Source organism: Protopterus annectens, chromosome 3.part0 (assembly GCF_019279795.1).
Source record: "Protopterus annectens isolate FY-2018-M chromosome 3.part0, PAN1.0, whole genome shotgun sequence".
Taxonomy (NCBI): domain Eukaryota; kingdom Metazoa; phylum Chordata; order Ceratodontiformes; family Protopteridae; genus Protopterus; species Protopterus annectens.
Genome location: NC_056731.1, coordinates 1,254,164,902 through 1,254,191,304, shown reverse-complemented (window position 1 = coordinate 1,254,191,304; position 26,403 = coordinate 1,254,164,902). Strand labels below are relative to the sequence as shown.

The 26,403-nt window shown below is 37.7% G+C and overlaps 1 protein-coding gene across 1 annotated transcript in view; it reads right to left on the bottom strand.

Moving 5' to 3' along the window:
• LOC122797050 (histamine H3 receptor-like) overlaps positions 1-26,166 on the bottom strand; it is a 242,885-nt gene extending 216,719 nt beyond the window's left edge. The window contains exon 1 of the mRNA XM_044065826.1: positions 26,053-26,166. Within this exon, the coding sequence (XP_043921761.1) occupies positions 26,053-26,166 (114 nt within the window). The remainder of the gene's footprint in view (positions 1-26,052) is intronic.
• Between the last annotated feature and the right edge of the window lie 237 nt (positions 26,167-26,403).

The window sequence follows — 26,403 nt, the reverse complement described above, 5'->3', positions numbered from 1 at the left end:
TATATATATACATAACATACGTATATATCAGTTGTTGTGCTTGAATGAGACTGGCCAGAATAAAGTATACTGAGTTCTCCTGTTTTTTTTTTTTTTTTTTTATTTCATAAACTACGCACATGAGATTTAGAAAACATAAATTGAAAAGTGAATATTTAATACAGCATACAGTGATTGAAACTGAACATTTATTTAAAGAGCTGGGTATATGTTTAGATCCAGATTTGGGTTTTTCTAATCATATCAACCAGTTGATTGGTTATAGTTGTAGAACTATAGGTTGTATAAAAAGATTTATAATGTCTACGAAATAAGAAACGCCCTAGTGCTCCTGGACCTAGCTGGCTGCCTTTTCAGCACAGTACTGTCCATGTTTCCATCTCTCTGCTCCCACCCTGAAAGGCTTATTATGCTAGAAGAACACCACTATCACTGTGGCTTAAACAGATAGCCCTAACTGTTATATCATCCTCTATAATCAGCTATTTCCAAGGTTATTATCTTTACTTTACAATCTTTGTGTACTAGAAAAATGCAACTGCACTGGGTCTATAGCACGGTCAGCTTGCCACTTTAATTCTTTCAAGTTAAACTTTCCTCTCCTAGAATTGGCCTATAGCGTAAACTACAGTAGCTCAACACTAAAATTAAAGCCTGGTGAATACAAATAAGTATTTTACATTGTCTAAACTACTTACATTGTATTCAATGGCTCCTGGAATCTAGTGGTCTGGTTAAGCCCCGCTCTGCTCGCCCTCGCTGCGCTTGGGCCTCGTTCAGCACCCCACCCTGCCACCTATTCCCACCAGCCCCCATCACTGCTAAATTTAAACTACTGTAGCCACACCCTCTTTGTTATCTACCCAACCAACTACTCACACATCACAACAGAATGTTCCCCTTCTGTAAGCCAATCCTCGCTCTCTCCATATAGAATCCTCCCCACCATAACTAGCTCTAAAATGTCACACCTATTTAAATCTTTACCACCAAAAAACTCACTAATATTTACTCTACTAGCTCTGATGCTTGTTTTCTACCTCCTCACCACCTATGACAACCAATACTACCTAGGTTTCTATTACCCAAAATATCAAAACACCTCCACAGTATCTTCAAATATAACAGATCACTTAATGATTCCCCTTACAACTAATCCCCTACACCCTATAACCTATTACCCCATTAGATCCAAAAATAACAATTCCAGAACTAAACACTATCAAAAACTAATAAATACATTTTTAAAGCTCATAGTCAGTCTACACTACAAACTAATAATGGATGGTGACATCCACCCAAACCCTGGTCCATTTTCACCTGGTAACGCCGGCTTCCATTTTAACCACCCCACTGCCAAACAACCTCTTAGCAGGCCCCTGGTTCACTTCTAGCCCTTCACTTAAATATAAGAAGCATAAATAATAAAGTCCACAATCTGCATGCCCTCATAGCAGTACATACCCCTGACATATTATGTCTTACAAAACCTGGCTGAAACCTACAACTGCTGACAGTGAGATAATACCACATGGGTACAACATACTTAGACTAGACTGGACTATTAGGAAGGGAGGAGGGGTAGCTATACTTTATAAAAATGTACAAAATCTTACTAGAGATTCCCTACAACCATCTCTATTCAATAATGCAGACATTTTTATTACCAAATTACGAATTAATAACAACAAAAGCATAAACATTGTTTGTATCTACATTCCCCCAGGCAATAATACAAATACCTTAGAAGATATTCTCCACTGGTTATCCAATACCTACCCTCAAGAATCCCTCATTTTTGGAGACTTCAATATAGATTGGAACACCTGTTTCTCAGCAATCCCAACCACCCACATAAATCTATATGGGTTCACACAATTAATATCCTTTCCAACTAGAATTAGTAAACCCTCTAACAAAGAAAGTATCCTAGACTGGATACTTATCAATAGTCATCAACATATGTACAAGTCTGGGACACTCCCTAACGACCTAAGTGATCACTCTCCAACCGTCATTATTAAGTACAAAGCTGATAAACCCCACCAACCGACATACAAGACAATTAGAAACAATAAGAATTTCATCCCCGACAACTTCCAAAATGAACTTAAATTATGCAACTGGACAATCCTAAAACAACTGAAACAACTGCCACTTGAGGATGCTGTTGCTTTCTTTAATACCAAATTCCTTACCATCCTTTTATTATTTATTTATTTATTTACATTTGTTGTCAGGGAAAGTCCGAATGGACACAGGTCCATTTTCAGCGGAGGCCCGGGGAGAAAAGCTCCACAAATTAAAATATTACAGACATAGTTACTGATGAAGAATCCTAGCAATTAAAATATTACAAACATAGTTACAGATGAAGAACATAGTACATTCAGTAGATAACTAGCATCTGTTCCATCCACAAAGTCATAGCAGATATTAACAATTGTTACAATAAGAAGTTACTGCCATATAATAAGTAGATAGGCATGGCAGTATCAGAGCTTGCTGTAATCAAAGGTAGTTTGTGGGGTGGAAGAGAAGTAGAGGGTAGATGGAGTGGGAGAAGTTAGAGGGGAGAGTTACAAGGGCATAGCCAGCATGTTTTTAGGTGTGCTTTAAGTAAAGCTTTGAAGTGGGTGCATGATGGTAGAGAGGTTATTGTGGGGGAGGGGGGGTGTTCCATAATTTGGCTATAGCGCTGGAGAATAGTCCTTCTCCAGCAGTGTTATTGGTTCTAGTAACCTGTAAATGATATTTGTTGCTGGATCATAGTGGTCTGGTGGTGAGATAGGGTTGGAGTAGTTTCTGGAGGGATGGGACCTTTAGAGGATAGTTTACTAGTTTGTGGGTGATTGCGAGTTGATACCATTGAAGGAGGTGAGGGAGTTCTAGCCAGCCTAGTTCAGTAAGTGAGAGACAGTGGTGACTGTGGTAGGATGCCCTGGTGGTGAATTTGGCAATTTTGTTGTAGCAGGTCTCGAGTTTACTTAGATCACATTGTCTTAGGTTGGTATATACTGGAGAGGCATAAAGTAGTGTGGAGATAAGGTGTGAATTTGCAACTGAAATCCCAGCTGCTTTGGTGAGGAGTTGCTTATTTCTGTATAAGGCTCCTAATTTTTGTGGACTTTTTTATGGTCATGAATATGTGAATGTCAAATTTGAGATTGTTGTCTATTTCAACTTCTAGCAATTTGGTGTGATCTGTTGGGTGGATAGTGGTGTTATCTTTTGCTGTGATGTTAAAGTGAGAGTTGTTTTGAGTATGTTTTTCTTGATTCTCAAGGTCCTGAATGTACTATTAGAACTAACACAAAAATTGCACCACGGCTTACAAAAGAGACCAAAATAAAAATCAAACTTAGAAATAAAGCCTGGGTTATCTGGTGAACAACTAAAGCTCCTCTAGACCAGATGAGATATCATCAGCTTAGGAATGACTAAAAAAAAATCCATTCTACTAGGCAAAAAAAAAAACTACTACTATAATCTTTAACAAAAAATCCAAAACAAACCTCAAAAGTTCTGGGCAGATTTAAATAAACTTCTTCATCCAGATCAAACTACTACACCAACTCCATCCACATCTATCCAAAAACTACAACAGGAAATTGCTAATACCTTTAATAGTTTTTTCACCAAGTCTATACAGACCCTTGCCAGTCACTTAACTCCCATATGCTCTAATTCCCTCACAGCTATACCTTCTACTCAACTCTCCTTTAGCTTCCAACCAGTCTCTACCTCACTTATCAGATCCCTTATTAACAAATGAAAACCTACCACCCTAGCTCCAGACCTTCTCCCTGCAGAATATCTACAGAAATCTGCAGACAACATAGCATTCCCCATCTCCATTTTAATCAATAGAACCATAAGAGAAAACTCCCTCCCCTCTGTCTGGAAAGCATCTCATGTTATACTGCTCCATAAAGGTGGCAGTTCCACAGCACTCTCCAATTATAGACTCATTGGCATTCTTTCCCCACTTGCCAAAATAATGGAGAAGTGCATCCATAAACAACTTTTGCATGATCTCATTCAGAGCAATCTGTTGGCTAACTCTCAGCATGGCTTCAAGCCACATCACAGTACCACCTCTGCTCGCCTTTCTTTCTCCAATACAATAAACCTTAACAGAAATAATAAACTATTCTCAGCCCTCTTTCTTGACCTTTCCAAAGCCTTTTATATGGTTAACCACCAACTGCTCATTCATACAGAGAAAAAACATATCCCCGGATAACCATGCTATTCAATGGTTCTGTTCCTATCTGAGTGATAGACGTCAGGCTGCATGGCAGAGCAAATTATACACCCTGCTATGTGTCACCCTTGGAATTCCCCAGGGCTATATTTTAGGTCCCCTTCTATTTTCAGTCTTTATTAATGACCTCTATGCTGTCATCCCAGATGTGACATGTATCCAATATGCTGATGACTCTGCTATGATCTGAGCCTCCTCTCCAACAGACCTGCTGATCTTAACCCAGAAAACATTCAATATAGTCGAAAATTGGCTATCTAATCATCATCTGATTTTGAACCCTAACAAAACTAACTTACTACTCTTCTCCCCCACTCATAGGTCCACCCCACTCTCCTTTACTGTAACATATAACAATGGTACCATTATTTCCCCTGATGCTCATACCAAACTCTTAGGGGTACTTGTAGATAACAACCTCAAATTTGATATGCATGTCAATAAAACTATCAAAAATATTAATAAAAAATTAGGGTCACTATATAAAAAGAAACCTTTCCTAACTCCATTAGCAAGGACTGCCATTGTCTGCACTCACCTACTGTCAATCCTTCTATATGCCTCCCCTATTCTAACAAACTTGAATAAATCTGAACTTAGGAAACTTTCAAGCTGTTACAATCACATTGCCAGATTTGGTACTGGTGCTACATATCGCACACATCACTGCCAAAACCTTAATCTACTGGGGTGGCTAGAATTCCCCAACTTACTCCAGTATAATCAGCTTATAGTAGCACACAAAGTCCTTAACCTACCTGGAAAAACTCTTGGACTTAAAAACCTTATTAATTCCTGTAGTAACTCCAGGTCACTTCAATCATCTAACAAACTGCTGGTTCAAACACTCAAAACTAACAACTCAGCTGGAGACTCACTGTTTTCCACCTTTGTTGGCAAAACCTGGAACTCACTTCCTGCTGGCCTTACTCTAGAACCCTCGCTATGTCAATTAAAAAAAAAGTCTCAAATGGGTATTTTACTACACATTGGCTATGTCCCTGTTCCAACCCAGACTAACTCCTGTACTACCCAGTTTAATAACCCTACAGTACTTAACCCACTTTCTCTCTCTCTAGTCCCTCATGACTCGCTACCCCCTCTATGCTTCCACCGTTCTATTCCCTACCCCTACTCCCTAACCTTTGCCTCCCCTACATTGTATCTGACTCCTTACTCTGTTTCCCTTCTATCACCACCAGGTATTCTGAACTTATTCCTATTTTTGCCAGCCTCTTTCCTATTTTGAAATGGCCTACCATACATCTGACAACTTGACATGAAGGACTATGAATTATTTCACACTGATGTTCCTAGACCATATCATCTCCACTTAACTAGCCTCTTGTACCTGAATTTCTTTTTTTACATACCTGCTCTTTTGAATATTTATTTTTTTCTTCTTAACTATTGTATACTAAATAGTACTGTACACAATATTGACTTACACTAAATGCCCTATTATCTATGATAGTCTGTCAGCCTTACCTTACTAGTCTTTTTAATGTGAATGTTATTATCTACTATAGCCTGTAAACCAAGCTTTACCTTTTAATGTGTATATTATTATCTGTAATATTGGAGCTTTTCTCCCCGGGCCGCCGCTGAAAATGGACATGTATCCAGTCAGACTATATCGGTCAACAAATGTAAAATAAAATAAATAAATGATGAAGTCATTGTTTGTTAGTTATATTAGATCCAAACTTGAGTATGGAATAACAAAATTGAAACCTTATAAGAAAAAAAAGTATTAATAAACTGAAAAGGGTACAGCAGAACTATACTAAGGGTATCCATGGATGTGAAAATTTAAATTATAATGAAAGACTAAAATATCTGGACTTGTACAGCGTCTCATATGGATATTTAAGATGAGACCTTATTCAGTTATATAGGGCATTTTGAGACAACTATCTCTAGGAATGTTTGTGTTATCAAAATTTAGTAGAGAGTCATCGGACAATCTACATAGAAGATTGTGTAAGGGAAAGGAAGGGGAGAAATTGAATGCTACTATGGCATTATCAAACAGAGAAAATTATAAAGCAATTAAGACAAGTGTTCTCACTGTTGGAAGAGTATAGAAGAGGAAACAGATCAACAAGAATACTCAGAAAGATGTGATAAAAGCAATGTGCATTATCAGAACAGATCAGGATCTGTCATGGACTATCACAAATAATGAATTAAAAATGTCAGAACAGGTAGAAAAACATAGACGTTACACAGATAAATATAAAGGAAAAGTACAAAATAAGCAATTTATTGATGACCCAAAAAAGTTTTATAGAGAATTTGGAACCAAGGGAAAAGGAATTGAAACACCATCAAAAAAGAAGACATAGATACATTTTGGAGAAATATCTATGAAGATTCTGTGGAACATAACAAAGATGTTAAATATATAGAAGTAAAAGAAAGAATAAGAATTTCAAATGTACAGGATATGAAATGGGATGAAGTAACAGTCAGAGTGTTTGAAACAAAGCTAAGAAAAGCCTCTAATTTGAAAACACCAGGCCCAGAAGCAGTACCTAACTTCTGGCTACAAGTATTAACATATTTACATGAAGATTTAGCCATGAGTAAGAACTATTTATATGTGCACCCCGAACATTCACCAGCCTGGATAACAAGAGGAAAACCAATACTCCTACTAATAGCATATCTGCAAGCTATCTTAAAAACTACAGACCAATAACTTGCCTTCTGACAATGTACAAACTCTACACTGGAATTGATAGAGAGTTTATAGTCATTTAGAAGAAAGTTCAATCATGGCAATAGAACAAAAGGGTAATTAAAGAAAGTCATATGGAACAAAAGATCATTTATTGTTAAATAAAGTCATAATGGGGAGCTGTAAAAAGGGGAAGAATCTATATATGACATGGCTACACTACAAAAAAATTTTACAGTATCTCACGTTCATGGATAAAAGAGTGCTTAAGATGTATAAGATGCACCCTACACTGATTGACTACATTACAGTGACCATGAAACAGTGACAAGCCACTTTGCAGTTAAGCCATGATAAAGAACAAATTATTATTCCAGGGATAAAAATTCAAAGGGGCATATTCCAAGGTGGTTCTCTGCCACTGCTGCTCCTTTGTCTTCCTTAACCAATTAAGTTGTCTACTTAGCAGATTAGGTCATGGCTACAATTTGACTCTCAGAAAATTACAAAGTATAAAGACTTCTCATCTTTTTGTAGATGATTTAAAACTGTATAGTTCATCAGATGAAGAACTGAAAGCACAACTGCAAATTATCAAAATTTTTCAGATTACATAAAAATGTCATTTGATCTTGATAAGTGTGTAAAAGCAACATGTAAAGCAGAAAAGCTGCAAAACCAAGAAAATATCAGTTTGGGACAGGAATCTACTATAAAAGTACTTGAGTAAGAGGGAATGTAGAATTATTTGGGAAATGATGAAGAATCAACAATAAAACATGAACAAATGCAAATAAAACTTAAATAAGGAATATTTTAGAAGATTTAATGTAATACTGAAAACATCTTTGACATCTAGGAACAAAGTCCAAGCTAGAAACCAATTTGTTCTTCCTGTCCTAATTTACAGCTTTGGAGTGAATGACTGGCCCCCAAAAGGTGTTGGATAAGTTAGATAGGAAAACAAGAAGGATATTTCATGCTCATCAAATGATTTATAAAAATCAGTACATACCAATATTATATATTCCCCATTCTGAAAGAGGTATGGGCCTCCTCGAAACTGATTACATGTATTGATCTGCAATCATGTAACTGCATACATATCTGCTGACCTCACAAGACCCAAATATAGTGAAAGTATTGAAACATGAGGAGAATTAGTCTAAGATGACTTCCCTGCTTAGTTTATCAGAAGCATATTGGTGTCAACAGGGAATGGCAATCAAACCAGAAGTAGATAAAAATCAAGAAATAACTGAATGTGGCAAAAAACAAAGGAAAGGATATAAGGTGAAGAATCAGATGAGAAGGCAAGAAATATGGAAGATGCATAAATATAGTTGCAAGTATAGAAAACTCTTGGAACAACCTCATGTTGATCAGGATCAAATGCAGAAATGGTTAAGGAGAGGTGAATTTAAACCAAAATATGAAAGGCTAATACTGGTGGCCCAAGATAGTGGACTATGTACACAGTGGTTTACAAAGTATATTGAACATGACAGACAAATGTAGGTAGGTTCAGTAAAACAGAATTGGAAACAGTCACACATCTTTTTGCAGGTTGTGATATATTAAAGGCAGAAGGACTGTATACTGAGAGGCATAATAATGTGGCAAGACTGTTGCACTGGGGATTGTGCAAACATTATAATATCAAGGTAGCTGAAAAACACTGGAAACATGAGCCACAAAGCATCATAGAAAATTATTTATATTACATGGAATCATCCATTACCAACAGTTCAAAAAATAGATGTGAGAAAATTGGATATAGTAGTCCATGGAAAGAAGAGAAAAGTAGCATTGATCAGTGAAATTGCTACACCCAGTGACTACAGCGTCTTACGCACAGAGAGAGAGAGAGAGAGAGAAAGACAAAGTAATAAAATACCAGGATTTGCAGCAGAAATGAGGGTAATGTGGAAGAAGGATACTCAGGCAGTTCCAGTAGCAGTAGAAACAATGGGTCTTATAAAAAAGAATTTACAATCATGCCTAGATATGTTACCGATGCATGTAACTCCATATGAATTGCAGAAGGAGTCACTACTTGGCAAATTACGGGTGCTGCAAAGAACACTTCTGGCTAACATCAAAGATAGAAACAATGCTAATTTCATGAACTTTAATCATACTTTGACTTAGGAATGGGGTTCATTCCTGTGATGGTATTAGAAACACAAAAGACTTGGAGAAATTAAAGAAAAAGATTCTATAGAAATGAGAAATGTACCTTTGAGAGAGCAGCTGATGCACAGAATAAATTACGAAATTACATTAAAGCAAGCACTAGTGTATATGTTTTTAGGAACTGCCTGGACACTTATTATAAGAACAACTTTTTGGTATACTGGCATACCAAAAGGACATTAATGCCCATGCTTGCAATATTTGTATGTATGCATATATAGTTTTAACCTATAACCTCATATATATCCTCATTTTAAGGAATCCCATACCTTATTCCCTATCATAGTCCACAAAACTCATGAGTATATACCAATCCACCATAAACAAAACAAAAGTTTCACTAAATGCCATCAATAACCTTCATCAGTTCAAAGGTATATAAAGTCCTATGTTCAGGCCCATAGGCTATAACAAAATACAAACTCTAATGCCCTTAAACAGTGTCCTCCTCTGCCAGCCCATGATGAGGATGACTTCCTAATGTAAAGTATAAAACAGTTTCAAAGAGATGAAATACATTGTGATAACCCTTGTGTGCAAATATGGTCCATTTAGTTGAATATCAAACAGGAACCATTATTTATAGTGGTCTTTGTTTTAACCCTGGGATTAGTATTAATATCTCACAGGTACTTTTCATGGACCATCAGCGTCTATATCATATCATCAACAGCTTAGATTGTCGAATCCTAAAACATTGACACCTAGGCATCAAAAGTTTACAATAGTGAATGGCCACATAATTGAATTCTTTCCATGGGAAAGAATTCATGTGGCCATGCGCAAACAAAATAAACAAGCACACCTAAACATAGTGGGGGCTTTGCCACTCACACCCCCTGTTGTGGGGGGCTGTGTCCCCCGCACCAACCTAACTAAATATACCAACTCTGATATTGCTCTACATTGGGGAAAGGGCAAATCCCCGATAACGGCCATGTGAATTCTTTCCCGAGGAAAGAATTTGATTATGTGGCCATTTGCTGTTGTAAGCTTTCGACGCTTATGTGCCAATGCTTAAGCATTCGACAACCTAAGCTGTCGATAATACAACAGAAACCCATAACCTTCCTCTTACATAACAATACTGTGGATTTCTTCACTTTCCATGAAAATAACATCAAAGTTTTGACAGAATAAACTGACTGTTAATTCCAGTATATTTGTGTATCCTTTTAAGTTGTTGTTTTTTATGTGTGTTAAAATATACTGCTGCTAAAAGCACTTTGAATAGATTGCAAACTTTGCAAAGTAAGTCTACTCAATACTAATTTTTTGGAAAAGTATCAGAAAATAATCAGCCTCATGGTTTTGAGAAGCTTTCCTTGAAGAAAGATGTAGCTTCACTAACTGATGTGACTGTACAAACCAGAATTACCAGACTACATCAGCACAGGAAGAAAGAACTTAATACCCTTCATGGTAACATGACATTAGAATATTATTTGAAAATAGGTTTAACTCCAAGAGATATGTTTACTGACAAATGACTACACTTTCTCTTTCATAGCAAGGACAATGATTTATGGGATCACTTAGTAAGGGGGATTTAACTTGTTCAAAGGGGTGGTTTAGCAAACTTTTGGAATTTGGTGAGAGGAAGCATAAAAGACTAGCTGATGAAAGCCAAAGTTTGGAAGTTGACATAAAATCAGAACTTCATCCTCACTTTCTTGAAGGCAATATGTGGCACATGTGAGAAAGCTAAAAAAGCAATAATTAATGAAAAAAAAGAAGAAAGGTAAGTCCAAATGGTCATGTGATAATATGACAGTTAAGAGAGTAACTCAAAATCACTATTAGCCTGCAGTTTGATAGCTTTATCTAGAGAAGGAAGCAGTGTACATTCCATTTAATTCAAGTAAGGTCTACATGAAGACCAGATGGATGTGTTAGATGTTAATGGAAAATAACCACTTTGGGAAGATTAGCACTGCAAGGCAGGTGACTGAGAAGAAGAAGAATATGGTGATTATAGAACTGAACATTCTGATGGGATATTTTTTCAGGTACTTTATCTGATATACAGTGTAATTAGCCTCATTTATCCTGTTGCAAAAGGGTCTAAATTTTGTTGCAACAATGTTGTCTACATTGAATAATGTTCAGGTGGACTTATTTTCCATAAGCTGAAAGTTAAAACTGAAGTGTCATTTGAAAAGAGAACAATCATTAGAAAATGAACAGCAAATTGAAGTGTTAAATACCGCAGACAGTATGGGAAGTATTGTGACAGCTGAGGATACATCTCCAAAGGGGGACACTGAAAATGTGTCTGTTTATTCTTTTGATGAAAATATATTTACCAGTTTTATGCATGATGAAGACAATGTTTTTGGAAGGGTTATCAGCACCTTAAATGCTCTCAGTACAATGGTAAGCAAGTGTATTCCACTAGTAGTAAATAATGATGTCAATATATTTTACTTGTTTTGCAGCTGTAAATTATTTAGCGTGTTTACAAAAACATAAAAATTAAAAAAAAAATGTGCATATGTATGTGTGTGTGTGTGTGTGTGTGTGTGTGTGTATATGGGTCTACTTTTTCTTATCGAAAGCTCATGCTTTCGAAAAGGAAAAGTATGACCCCAAAACGAAAGTGCACTTTTGCAACTACCGGTTCATTGAAACAATAATATCAACAATAACAAAGAAAAGCAAACAGTACAAAGGCATTTTTGCAGTGGGGCAAGACCCCAGCACCCCCCACACCCCTGCTACTTTATATATACTAACTGCAAGATCGTACTACAGTGGGGAAACAGGTATAATTCCCTTATCCTCACTGTAGCATGCTTCGGTGCTGCAGTGGGAGTTATGTTGATATTACCGGTTCGGCGAACTGGTAATCACGAATGTGCACTTTCATTTAAGTGCACTTTCGCGTAAATGGGATTGTACTTTTCCTTTTTGAAAGCATGAACTTTCGATAGAAAAGGTAGACCTCTATATATATATATATATATATATATATATATATATATATATATATATATATCTGTGTGTGTGTGTGTGTGTGTGTGTGTGTGTGTGTGTGTGAGTGTGTGCGTGTTAATTTCAGCAAAGGTGAATGGATTGTGCATAAAAAGTTGGAAAAGAAGGCAACATTGTTATGATTTGTTTATAATGATAGGATGTGTAAATTATTGTCAAATGCTGACAGTGATTACAAAATAATTGATTCAAATGTCAAAAGGAATTTTCAGCAAAGCTTAATTAAATTGTTTATTAGGGGCTTAGAATATTTTTTTGGCAAAAATGTAACACTCCTTGTTATGAAATATGCAGTTAACCCTCTTTTCTGTGTAGTACTGATGAGTCATAAACATAGGTGGAAATCTTTCAGAAGACCTATTATTTTAGGTGTAAGTAGATATATTTTAGATAATGTTGAAAGCATTTGTTGCACTTACAGAATCTTTTAAGAAGTTTGTGGAATTACTTGAAACAGTTGCAACTGTAATTGGGCAAAGGGATTTCTTTTGGTTAAGTATGGATGTAGCTGATTTGTACATCAGTTTATCAAATCAACATGAATTGTAGGTGGTGTTAGGTTATTTGAGTAAAAGCCCTTATTTTACCTATGTTTGGGACTGCTGTATATGCTCATATTGCCAGCCTATGCGAATTATATATTATATCATCACATCAGCGAACACCAAAAAGTCCGAAAGCTGAAAAATGCGAAGGATCAGCAAATTTTTTCCCAGGAAAAAAAATTCGCTGATCCAAAAAAAAAAAAAAAAAAGAGTATACAGTCAAAATTAAGTGGGGGTCTTCACCCCCCCCACAACCCCATGTGTGACGCGGTGCTCCACCCCCCCCAACTTAAATACACCAACTCCGAGATCGCACCACAATAGAGAAAACAGTAAAACCCAGAGAATGCTTGGCCCAGCAAATTTTTTTCCCTGGGAAAAAAATTTGCTGATCCGTTCCTTCACTGTTTTCAGCTATCAAACTTTGAAGTTCGATATATCAGCATTCACTATTTTTAGCATTTGCTAATGTGATATAGACCCGAATAAACTAATTGTTCCTTAAAGTTTATTTGTCTGATATTTAAGGTTGTTGTTTTTTTGCATGTGTTAAAAACATATCATATACTGCTGGATTTACCCACGGTTGGTGTGGTTTGGTCACGAGGACGAAGCCCGAGTGGCCAAACAAAGCCAACCGTGGGTAAATCCAGCATTACCCACACCCAGAAGTGGGTTATTGCTATTAAACAATGACATTATTTAAGAAAAAAAATAATTACTTTTCTTAAATAATGGCATTGTATAATGCCTCCTTGCTGCCCTTCCGCAGCTGTCTGGTATTCTACGGCAGTTCTGATGTACTGCGCATGCGTAAGCCTATGCAGTACATCAGAGCTGTGAGCAAAAGCAATGGCGAAAGCAAGATCTCCGTTGCTTTTTAAAAACTGTTTCACTATATTAAATGGGTTTAACATAGCGAGACAGCTTTAAAAAAGCAACGGAGAATCTCTGTTGCTTTTTTAAAGCTGTCTCGCTATGTTAAACCCATTTAACATAGTGCGACAGTTTTGAAAAAAACATCGGAGAAAGCAAGATCTCCGTTGCTTTTTACAAACTGTCTTGCTATGTTAAAGGAGTTTAACATAGCAAGATAGCTTTAAAAAAAGCAACAGAGATTCTCTGTTGCTTTTTTTAAAGCTGTCTCGCTATGTTAAACTCCTTTAACATAGCAAGACAGTGTGAAGCAATGGAGATCTTGTGTTCTCCATTGCTGTAAAAAAAAGAGTTATAGTAATGGAAATTTTGCCATTACTATAACTCTGATTTACAATGAGCACGCTGACCAATCAGCGTGCACGTTTTTGAATATTAATGGGGGGGGGGTTGTTGTATAATGCACAATTGTAAATACTGAGAGTCCAGATATATAATCTGTTTCTCAACAACGGGAATCCATTTTGCAACTTTTCGTTGTACAAAATTAAACAGTTGTAAGTCAGTTTTCTAACAGCTGGAGAATTCTACATTGCTCTTTATTATAGATCTTATACTAGCTTTATATATAATGATATGCATATTGGAATCCTTGAAGGTTACAAGCGCTACGGCACATATCCACATTTTTTTTACAATTACTAATATAGCATTTTCTTTGAAGCTAAAGTTACTAGTAATCCAGACCTCCAAGGTATCTTATTTGTTTAGTCACTTCAAGAGGAAACTGTAAAGGTTAATTTGCAAATCCTAAGTACCAGTGCCCTTAGAGATAATCTTAGACTGTTGCATACTGACTCCAGAGCCTTTACTCATTAGTCAAGAGTGTATATGATTACAGTAACTAATAAGTGTATTAATACCATGCTTTGAGGAGAAAACAGTCTCAATCTTAATGTCACCAGTGTGTGTGTGTGTGTGTGTGTGTGTGTGTGTGTGTGTGTGTGTGTGTGTGTGTGTGTGTGTGTATATATATATGTGTGTATATATATATATATATATATATATATATATATATATATATATATGGGTCCCTATGAGTTGATTGACAACTCAAACCATCGACAGTTGCATGCAGATTCGCTACTCATGCCTACCATGGTTTAGTAAGTGTGGCAGTGTCATGCAACCATGGTAGGCTTGGGTAGCGAATTTGCATCCGTTACCTGGTTAACGTCCGTGTTTTGTGATGTCGGTTATTTGACTTGTCGGTGAAGTCACTGTCGATGGTTTGAGTTGTCGATCAACTCATAGGGTCCCATATATATATATATATATATATATATATGTATATATATATATATATATATATATATATATATATATATATATATATATATATATATATATATATATATATATATATATATATATATATATATATATATATATATAGAGAGAGAGAGAGAGACAGTTGGTATGGTTAGGAGGGTTGTGTGGGGCACAGCCCCCCAACTAGGTGGGTTTACTTACCTCAGCATTAGTTTCATAACCATTTGGCCAAGAGTATAGTTACTTTTGTGGAAGTCCGCCGATCCAGTTTCCACAGTTTTGTTGTTTTCTTCTCAGGATTTTGAATGTCGATATTTTGGGCATCAGGATTTCAAAGTAGACCCATATATATATATATATATATATATATATATATATATATATATATATATATATATACATATATTTTTACACCTTCAGGCACATGACTCAGAGTTTCTTGTGCACTGTGACTAAACAGGTCTAGATCAGTTCATCAGGATCTGTTTACATCAAGCTGCTATTCATCGAACCAACATTATAGAATGCTCAGATTGGAGAACGTTTTTCCCAGGTAGGAAAACTATTTGGCTAACATATGGAAATGTGCCCTTTTCTCCACTGTAGTGTGATTTTGGAGTTGGTATGTATATGGTATGTATATGGCTATGCTCATGGCAATCCCCAGGTTAATCCATACCAAAAGATTGTTAGAGAGATTCAGTTATTGTTGAAACAGCTTTCTCCTGAAAGCTTGTTAACTCACTGATATTTGCCTTGCTGTAATTATAACTGTAAAAAAAAAAACAAAAAAAATGTTTTAAGTTTATTCTGTACCTCAGTAATGTTACTGTTACGAGCTGTAATCTCTGCCATATTGTATGAATGCTCTATTAAACTCTGAGTTTTGGCCCGCTAAGACTTACCTGCAATCAACTGGGTGTATAAGTGAATTTAAGTAAATCTTTATCTGCACATTTTTTCAAATAATACAGCATTTAAATTGATTTATTTGTCTTGAATTGAATACTATCTAGATAGAAGATGTGGCTCTGTTTTTCAGTTAATGCTTATTAGAATTTAGTGCTTGTTAGAATTCCTGCATAGCCAGTGATAAGTGGGGGTAGTTTCACTTCATTGATATTTGGTTTCTGCCTTATATAAGTGGTACATTTTGGATTATTTTCTGCTTAAACTCTGAGCTTTGTCTGGCTAAGACTAACATGCAATCAAATGGAAGTATAAGTGAATTTAAATAAATCTTTATCTGCACTTTTTTCAAATAATACAGCATTTAAATTGATTTATTTGTGTTGCATTGAATAATATCTTGCTGGAAGTTGTGGCTCTGTTTTTTCAGTTAGTTCTCCTCCCACCCTCTCTGCTTTTGTTTTGGTGTTAATCTTGGTGGCTTTGAAACTACCCGTCCCTCTTGTAAATTTGCATTTGGATACTCCTCCTGGGCCCATCTCATTTGCTCACTGAAAAAAAAAAAATGCACTTTATTCATCTGCTTTTACTGTATTACTGTATTTGTGTTTCTTCCTACTTTATTTTGCTTTTGCGTCATCTTAAAAGTACTCAATTGTATTTATTACTGCTTGATGCAACTATCATTCTAAACCTTTTGGTTTAAGCACTTGGACTTCAGACCAGTTGTTTTACGTTAAGAAGGTTTGTGGTCTGTACTGTTGTGGCAGGACAGGTAGCTTACATCCTTCTAAGTTGGGAACTACTGATTGAAGGCTCAGTGTCTGTTATTCTAAAAGTGTATTAGTTCTGGTTTAAGTACTTGGGCTTCAGGCCAGTTATTTTACATTAAAAAGGTTTGTGGTCTGCACTCAAGTAGGAGGAGAGGCTGGACTCTGCCCTGCTGAGCTGGGAATTTCTGGTTAAAGGCTTATAGTGCCTGCATGTTTGAACTGTTTCTTACTGAAATTGGTGCACCTTGTTTGCTGTAGCATAGACTAGATCCAGGCTTGCTGAATCTGGCTTTGTTTGTATAACTTGAGCACTAATCCACGCCTTCTTAAAAGTATTCAATTGTATTTATTGCTGCTTGGTAGTAACTGTAGCTATCATTCTAAGCCTTTTGGTTTAAGCACTTGGGCTTCAGACCAGTTGTTTTACAGTAAGAAGGTTTGTGGTCTGTACTCTTGTGGGAGGAGAGGCTGGACTCTGCCCTTCTGAGCTGGGAATTTCTGGTTAGAGGCTTACTGTGCCTGCATATTTGAACTGTTTCTTACTGAAATTGGTGTACCTTGTTTGTTGTCTCATAAATTAGATTCAGGCCTGCTGAATCTAGCTTTGTTTGTATAACTTGAGCACTAATCCATGCCTTCTTTTTTTGAAAAAGGTTCCCCTGCACCACAGTGGCAGGAATGTGCAGTTAAAACTTGTCTGATTGAAGACTACAGGAACAGGGCTCAGTTTTGAGATTTCTTTACTGGTTAATTGAATAATTTGTTTAAAAGCCTTTTCTGATTGCTTGTAGTCATCTAAAGCTGTTTTAAGTGTATTTTTTACTGTTTGTAGTTATTTAAAGCTGTTTTACTGTTTGTAGTCATTTAAAGCTGTTTTATGTGTATTTTTACCATTTTTGCCTTATCTTTTCAAAAAAAGCTAGTATAGTCCAGTTTTCAGGCTAGTGCTGAATTCAGGGTGTTACAAGTTTCTGAGTTGCCCACACCTTACTTGGATAGAAGAAGGTTTCTCTGTTCAGCTGTGAGAGAGGGAGCTTTGAGCAGCCATCTGTCCCTGGAGGAGTGGTTCCAGCCTAGAAGTTAGTAGTTTACAGGCCATTTTGGGCTAGTTTCTATCTCTTTCATTTCCCTGTTGTAAAAAACACATTTGCCTGGTTTTGTGCACATCTGGGCATTGCCGGTTAGCTAGGGTTAAATTATTCCCGGCTCCACCAAGTCTCCTCTTTTTTCCCCTTGAAAGTAGTCTAACTATCAACCAAAGCACTTAAAAAGCATCCTACTGTCCAGCACTTGCTCAGACCTAATAGCAAGCACTAGTATACCCCAAGACTTGATTTCAGGGCAAGGCTCATTATTCACCCATCACAAACCAAGTGACTAAGCAGCTCACCCTACTATTCAGGCATGACCAAAGGGCAATTTCAGGTATACTCTCCAGTCCAGCTGGTGAACCTGGGTATCCTGAGGCAATGTTACAACTGCCTCATGTACACAGACAGCCCTATCCTCCTACCACAAAACATTAACATATGCGAGAGATGCAATTATATAGCTAAATTGGAGGCTAAGCTCTCTCCACCCAAGACTGGAACAGGCAGTCATGAGGAGAAGGTTAACACTTGCACCACACCTCTAGCCTCACATAGACATACTAAACCAGCACTGGCAAAAGATACACATAAATACATAAAATCATACTCGGAGGCTCTAAATAAAAACCTGCAAATGCATCAGAGACCTTCAAAGCAGACACCCAAAAAACCCTGCACCTCCTATCACAAACCAGGCAACACATAAAACATAAAATCAGTGTTCCACACAATCACAGTCCTTAAGGTGAAATAACATACCTAACACACTAGTAATAGGCGACTCTGTAGTCAGGCACACTGACGTCCCACTCACTAGGCTGGACGAAGAGAGGGTTACCATTAGCTGCCTGTTGGGAGCCAGAATCTGCCACATAACACAAGCACTCAGGTCACTCCAGAACAAGCACAAATATGACTCTGTCATTGTTCATGTTGGTGTGAATGACCTGAGATGTACCTCCCTGGACTACATGAAAAGAGACATGGAAGAGCTCTCTGATCATGTAACCCAGGCGGGTATGACCCTGACCCTGAGTAGCATCCTGCCCTCATCAAGAATGATACAGCAGTATAAAAAAAAAATCATCAATTTAAACAATTGGCTAAGCTTCTGGTGTCATTCAAAGGGGATCCAGTGTCTGTCAGCCTGGGACAACATGCTCGACAACCTTGTTGCTTCACAAGAGATGGCTTGTACCTGTCACCCCTAGGCTTTTTAATACTGGCCAAGGCTCTTGCTCCCCCCATAATGCCTTTTTTAGGCAAGGCTCAAAAGTCAAACCCACCTCCGTAAACAGCACAAATAAACAAATGAGGGTTATGCTACTCAACGCCAGGAGATTAAATCTCAAAATGCATGTGCTCGAAGAACTCCTCAGTATGGAGAATGTCGACATTTGTGCAGTAACTGAAACCTGGTTCAAGGCTCCACAGAGCACCTCAGCACTACTGGGCTACAACTCATACCACACATTTTGGCCACAGAACATGGACCGAAATACAAAAGAAGGGGGTGTATCCATATTCATCAAGAATACCTACACCTCCAGGTTAGTGGCGCTGCATGATACCTCTGAGATAATCCATGTGCAACTAACATCGGGCAAATCTGCACTGCAAATTGTGGCCTGCTACAGATCACCCTCCATGACCCAGGACCACCACTCCACCTTTCTGGGGACACTGGAATACATGAAGGTCCTACTGAACACCCTAACATTGGGCAATTTCAATTACCCTACCATTTACTGGGAAAACTACTCAAGTACAAACTCCCAGGTCCACCGCTTTCTGGAATTTATCAACTCAAATGCCCTGGATCAGCTGGTAAACTCCCCTACCAGAGGTGAAAACATATTGGACCTGGTCACCACCAACATGGGCGACAGGTGTTCCACACCGGAGGTCAGCCCATCACTGGTTAGTTCAGACCATAAACTAATCATTCTGGATGACCACACCACACCACCTCCCCCAACCAAGGAAACTACAGTAAAAAATGTTTCTATAGCAAACTTCACCTTACTTAAGATTGAGGTGGTAAGTTTCACAGCCCCCACGCTAAAGGATAACAGTGTCCAAGATGCAGGAACCTTTACAAATGCATTCTATGAGCACCTACAAGGATACATGGATCATGCCATCCCTAGCAAAACCAAGACTCACTCCTCTAAAAGAAGGAAACCAGTCTGGTGGACCCCTGCCATAAACAGGCTATACAATAGAAGGAGGAAACTAGTTCAGAAAAAAAGCAAATCCCAAGAAGGAAAGACATCCCTGATCAGTATCAATAAGAAACCAAGGTCCATCATAAAATCATCCAAGGCTAACTTCAAAAGAAAAATAGCCAAGGATTCAAAAGATAACCACAAAGCCTTCTTTAGCTATGTCAAGAATCTAACTGGCAACTCGCAGATATGCTCTGCGCTAGTGCAAAATAGCACAAAATATACTGAACCTACTGATATTGCCAACATCCTGGCAGATAGATTCAGTGCAAAATTCAACCCCTCTCACCCCTAAAAGGGCCCACAACAATATTGGAAAAATGTAGTGCCCCAGAAATCACAGACACACTGGTGAAAACAGCCCTTTCAAAAGCCAAAAGCGCAGCGTCAATGGGGCCAGATGGTGTCCCAGGCTGCGTCTTGCACAAACTACAGAACGAACTAACCCCCCACCTAAACACACTGTTCAGCCTCAGCCTCTCCACAGCCTACATGCCCATAGAATGGTGCACAGCATTGGTTATTCTGCTCCACAAAGGAGGGGCCACAACTGACCCTGGTAACTATCGCCCCATAAACCTGGCTAGCCTGGTCTGCAAGGCTATGGAGTGCATCATCATGGAACTCATTAACAAAGACATTGGGAACATCCAAACACTTGACATGACCCAGTTTGGTTTTGTTAAGGGCAGATCATGCCTACTAAACCTGGTTGACTTCTTCGAGACAGTTACCAAGGTCATAGATGAGGGGAAGGTGGTTCACACAGCCTACTTTGACCTCGCCAAGGCTTTTAACACCATTCCCCACACGGGAATTATAGAAAAACTCACCAGCCTGAACATAAACCCCTATGTCACAAGATGGGCTTCCAACTGGCTTACAGACAGAACTCACACGGTATGAATAGCGGGCTCCAGGTCTGACTCGAAACCAGTCACAAGTAGTGTCCCACAAGTCTTGGTCCTGGGACCCCTACTGTTCAGCATATACTTCTCAGAAGTACAGGCAAACAAAGGAGGACTATGGCTAACCAAGTTCGCCAATGACTGCAAACTGGGAACCATAATTGACTCTCCGGCTGACACAGACATTCTCCAAAAGGGACTTACTGAGATGGACACCTGGTGTCAAAGTCATGGTCTCAAGCTAAATGCCAAAAACTGCATAGTCATCCCATTTGGGAAAAACAAAACACCCATGAATTACCACATAGGTGGCAGCCCCCTTAATACAGAAGAGGTAATAAGAGATCTGGGGACCCAGGTAGATAGTAATCTCTCCTTTGACAAGGATATTGCCAAAGTAGTTAGGAAATCCTTCTATGTAGCCCATCTAATTACTAAAGGGTTTGCATCTAGAAATAAGAAGGTTATAGTGACCCTCTACTCGTCACTCATTAGACCCATCATAGAGTACAATGTCCCATTTGGGATGTACCTCACAAGGTACTTCCAACAGCTGGAAAGACCACAAAAGTACCTCACCAAGAGGATTACTGGCCTCAAACATATGTCCTATGTAGCCTGACTGGAAAAGCTCTGGCTGTACTCAGTGGCATATCGCTTACTCAGAGGTGATCTCTGCCTGATTACAAAGCCATGTCGAACTCAGAATTGATGGACATGCTCCAACTAAAGAAATCCAAGTCACTGTGAGTCACTCGCTCTAATGAGCTAAACCTTGCCACAACAATAAATGGAACATGCTGGAGGGATAGATTCCTGTCACAGAGACTCCCCATGCTTTGGAACAAAATTCCTAACTACATTATGCAGAGCCCCTCACTAACACTGTTGAAGAAAAACCTTGATGAGTGGATGGGTAACAGAAAATACACCCCTGGGATCACTTCATTGGCTCTTTTTGACAGAGGTTCAGTTAATTATTCAATGGGGCGGCAAAAGCTGACACACTCTGGCTAGGCTTATAAATGCCCTCGGACAGATAGCCTAGTACCTACCTATGAACCTATGAACCTATATGCATGATTTATTAGTTCTCTCTCTCATGTATTGTATTGTATTGTTTTGTGTTATTTGTGGAGCTTTTCTCCCCTGGCCTTCACTGAAAATGGACCTGTGTCCAGTCAGACTTTCCCAGTAAACAAATGTAAAATAAATAAAAATAAAAAATATATATATATATATATATATATATATATATATATATATATATATATATATATATATATATAGAGAGAACAAGAGAGACAGAGCAATTTCGAAATTAAGGTAGAAATGAAAAGATAAGATTCAATAACAGGGGTCACAATACAACAACACAACCTAGAGGTATTTTCCAACCCATTTTGACTAATTTTGAACTATTATCTAAGGGTATTACACCGTTTACCCTTTTGGTAAGCCAGTCTCTAATCTACAACATTGTTCATGTGCTGATATTCAATATTTTAGGTTGTTAGTGATGTCATCTGTAGCAATGAGTCCAAGGCTTTGGCTAGGTCTGAATATATGACTATGATTGATAACCCCATATTGAGTACAGCAGATAATGTCTCAGAAAATTCCACTAAGCTTGGTAGAATAGTTATGCCTTGAACAAAGAGCCATGCTGACTAGTATATTTTGCTAAGAATACTTGTTCCATGTCATTCATAAGCTTAACAAACATTTCTGAAACAGAAGTAACAGAGGTCAAACTAATAGGATGATATCTCTATCATAAAATATGCTATGCAGTCCCTTACCATATACAAACATTAAAAAGTTACTCTTCTCTCATAAAACATGCACCCCACTATCACTGCTCATCAATTGAATTCTTAAATTCCAAACTGCAATAATTCAGCACTAAAAGCATCACCCCTCCTTTATGATCCACCTAACAAAAGAAGGCAAATGATTGTAATCCATAGCCCTTCACTAAAGCAGCATTAATTTACACCTCCAAATATCTTTCCTGCAAGACCACTAGTGAGGGCTTTTGGTTAGTTACACTATGAAACTGATGCACATGATGACAAGGAGCCACATCACCAAATACAAATGTCTAAAAATACATAAAGGATTAAAACTCAATCTGTAAGCATTTTTGTAGGGGGTGGAAAGCCCCTAGCAACACCCATATGAGGTTACAAGCCTACCACACCCCTAAACCTCTACATACCAGTTCTCTAGTAGCACAAGCATGAAGTAAGCATAAATATCCGAAAGCAAACAAATCACTGCCGCACACTCACAAAACCACAATGGGAATGATTTCTTATGAAAATAAGTTGTAAGCGTTCCCTTCGTCAGCATTAAATGATCTGGGCACTTGATGCTGGGAGAATACGATCTCCACCACCTATGGATATGGCCTTTTAGTTATGCAACTATCTCATTATATGTTGCATTTTAGTTGGATTAGCCTTTGGCCTTTAAATTTCCAAAAACTAAAAGTAATAGTTTATTGCTAAAGTATTCACTCCTAAAATATCCTGCACTCATATTTCTAATGATACTGTGAGCTGGTCACAAAGAGATGAATGTGTTTACATCATATAAACATGTTACAAGAAAACTCAGCATTGCCAGTGCTTTGCCAGTATTGCAGATAATCTGAAGCCTGCCACGCTTTCCAAAAGAAACAGGTATATATCAGAAATTCAGTATAATATTTCACCTCACATCCCTTCCTCAGTTGTTCACGTAAATCAAATAGCATACTCCATGTAACTGACTTTATCACAGCTGGATACCATTTTCATATTTGCAATAAGCAAAAAAATGAATTATTTATTTTCTGAAAACCTAATTCAAGAGGGAAATAAATATTTAGCTAAACTGGCCAGCAATATAAAAGCACGTATCAATCGTGTAACATTTTTATGTCCTTTTAAATTATATGCCCTGTATGACAACTCTCTTGAAGCCATTGTTATTTAAAAAAAAAATCCCTTGTCAGCAATGGATTTTCTCACATTGCATGAAGCACTAGACTAGGGGAGCAAACCTTTATAAAATTCAATATAACCTTACCTTTATTTTGATCTTGCAAATAATGTAATCCATCTGGTTGGGTGGGTTGGGTGGGTTGGGTGGGTGGCCTAATGGGTAAGATATTTGCCTACAACAACACAAGATGGTTTTGTTTGAGTCACACAAAGGGATGGCTGGCTAGGCAATGGCTTGCAAAGGCAGTTAGCCTAGTACTAACCTATGAACCTATCTCAAACACAAAAGCACAGACAAGGATAGAATAATCAACTGTCTAACAATTTTGTCAGTAGTCACTTATGTCTTTTAACATCTGAGTCATACCTAATAAACTACAGTCTTCATGTCATCACACAGTCGAACCAGCAACTTAATATTCCTCAGATTCTGGTCCGGTCTTGAACTGAAGATAAGAAATTTCTTTTCATACCCGGACCTTTTTGTGAATGAGTTGATTCACTGCTTAATTATCTTAATGTTGTAAAAGAAGCCTTTTCCACTTCAACATTACTTACGTACATCTCACTTTAATGTCAGTTGGAGCACATCAAATGTCTTAAATATTTTCAGCTAAAAACTAGGTAAAAAAAGGATGAAACTTTAGCTTTTTAACATAAGACAACCTCGCTTATTATGCAGAATGAGCCCTTTTTTCTTTATATCTGCAAAAAAGTTGTAATTTTTACAAAAACACTTTTTTGATTTCAAGGTGATACACTTTACTCAATGTCTTAGCAAAATAAATATCTTGTCCTTTACCTTAAATGATTCAAATCTTAGAAAAGTATGCTTGTGCCTAAAAATGTTGCAGTCCTTTCCTTCAGAACATTCTTGTATGCTCATTCATTTTTTTTTGCCTAATATGTAATTCTTTTTAATTCTTCCACTTTGATTTGAGCATGCAATACAACTGCTTCCTTTCACCTCCTTAATTCACATTATATTCTCCCGATGTATACTTTTTTTTCAACACTTCTACTTCTAACTGTAGGGTACATTTCTGGCAATAAGGCTGTCACTGCTGTAGTGTGTTAGCTCATTGATTTCACCATTTCTGTGTCCGCCATGTTTAGTATTGCTAGGAAATTATGAGATCTTTTCTTGATATCTTTAAACCAAACTAGCAACTCCTTCCACAGAACAGCTTCAGAATACTTTTACCTGTCTGTGTTAACATTTCCAATAATCTCACCCAGTAAACCGGCCTCCTCATTCACTGTCATATAACTAGTATTTCTGTATTTGGAAACATTTCTCAAGGTTTTGAACTTATTTCCAAGGATTCCTGATACTGAAGGAGTTCTACTTTTTGTTGCAAAGCATTTGTTACTGCACTTCAACTCAAAACAAGGTTGTTTACATTAAGAGGGCTTTATTCTGCACTCTGATGAGAGCAGAGGGCTGATTCAACACATCTGAGTTGGGAACTACTGCTGGAAGGCTTATTGTGTGTTTATCTGATTGGCCCATGGGCTTACTTGTGTAAAAGTCTTTCATCCTGCTGGTATAAAAGCCTCACATTTGCACATCTTGCAAACATTCTTACATGTGCCTTGTATATAAGCAAACCTCAACAGTTTAAAGTCCTCTATAGGACTCCATAGTCATTAATTCTTTGTAGGTGAGCAAAAAGCTGTCAATCTTAGCAGAGGGAAACACCACTGTTTGTCATCTAATAGTATACTACTAAACACTCTCACTTAGACCTTTAAGTGATTTTCTCTTACTCCTTCCTATCTACTAAGGATCTGGTATAATGGATAGGTGTTTCCTTGTCATCTCTGTTTCTGGCCTGGTGGATATGTGCATCCTGAGGTGGTGTACTAACTGCCTTATGTTGACTGATAACCATTTACTTTTAGAACAGATAAACACACCTGTGAGAGATGTGGAGGCAAAGCTGTCACATACATGCATGAAAAATCTAAATTAGGTTGTTAGGGTTACACTCAAAACACTCTCTACCAATACTAAGGAACAAACACACAGATCCACATATGTGGAGGTACTCACTTTTAAACCACCCAAACCTCCAAGGCCTCCTAAAAGCATTTCTCAGCAGCTGTGCACACACTCAAAAAAGACAGCACCTCATACAACACATAACTCTAAAAATCATAGTAACTCCGCTTCCAAGCCCATAAGGCAACACACCAATCAGCTAAACATTCTAGTTATTGGGGATTCCATTGTAATACATACTGAGGTCCCCCTTACCAGGCTAAACACGGAGAAGATCACACTGCGCTGTCTGTAACCATTATCTGCCACATCACGCAAGCACTTACATCTTTCAACCACAAGTGCCAGTATGACACAGTCATAGTCCATGTGGTCATAAACAACCTAAGACATACCTCACTGGACTATATGAAGAGAGACATAATGGAGCTCTCTGAATATGTCTCTCAGGCAGGTGTAAATCTAGTCTTCAGAAGCATCCTACCTTCACCAATGATGATGCCACAGTGCAAACAAAAAATGACCAACAATTAGCTTAATTTCTGGTGTCACAAAAAGGGGATCCAATATCTGTTAGCACGCGGAGACATGATCAACAAACCATGA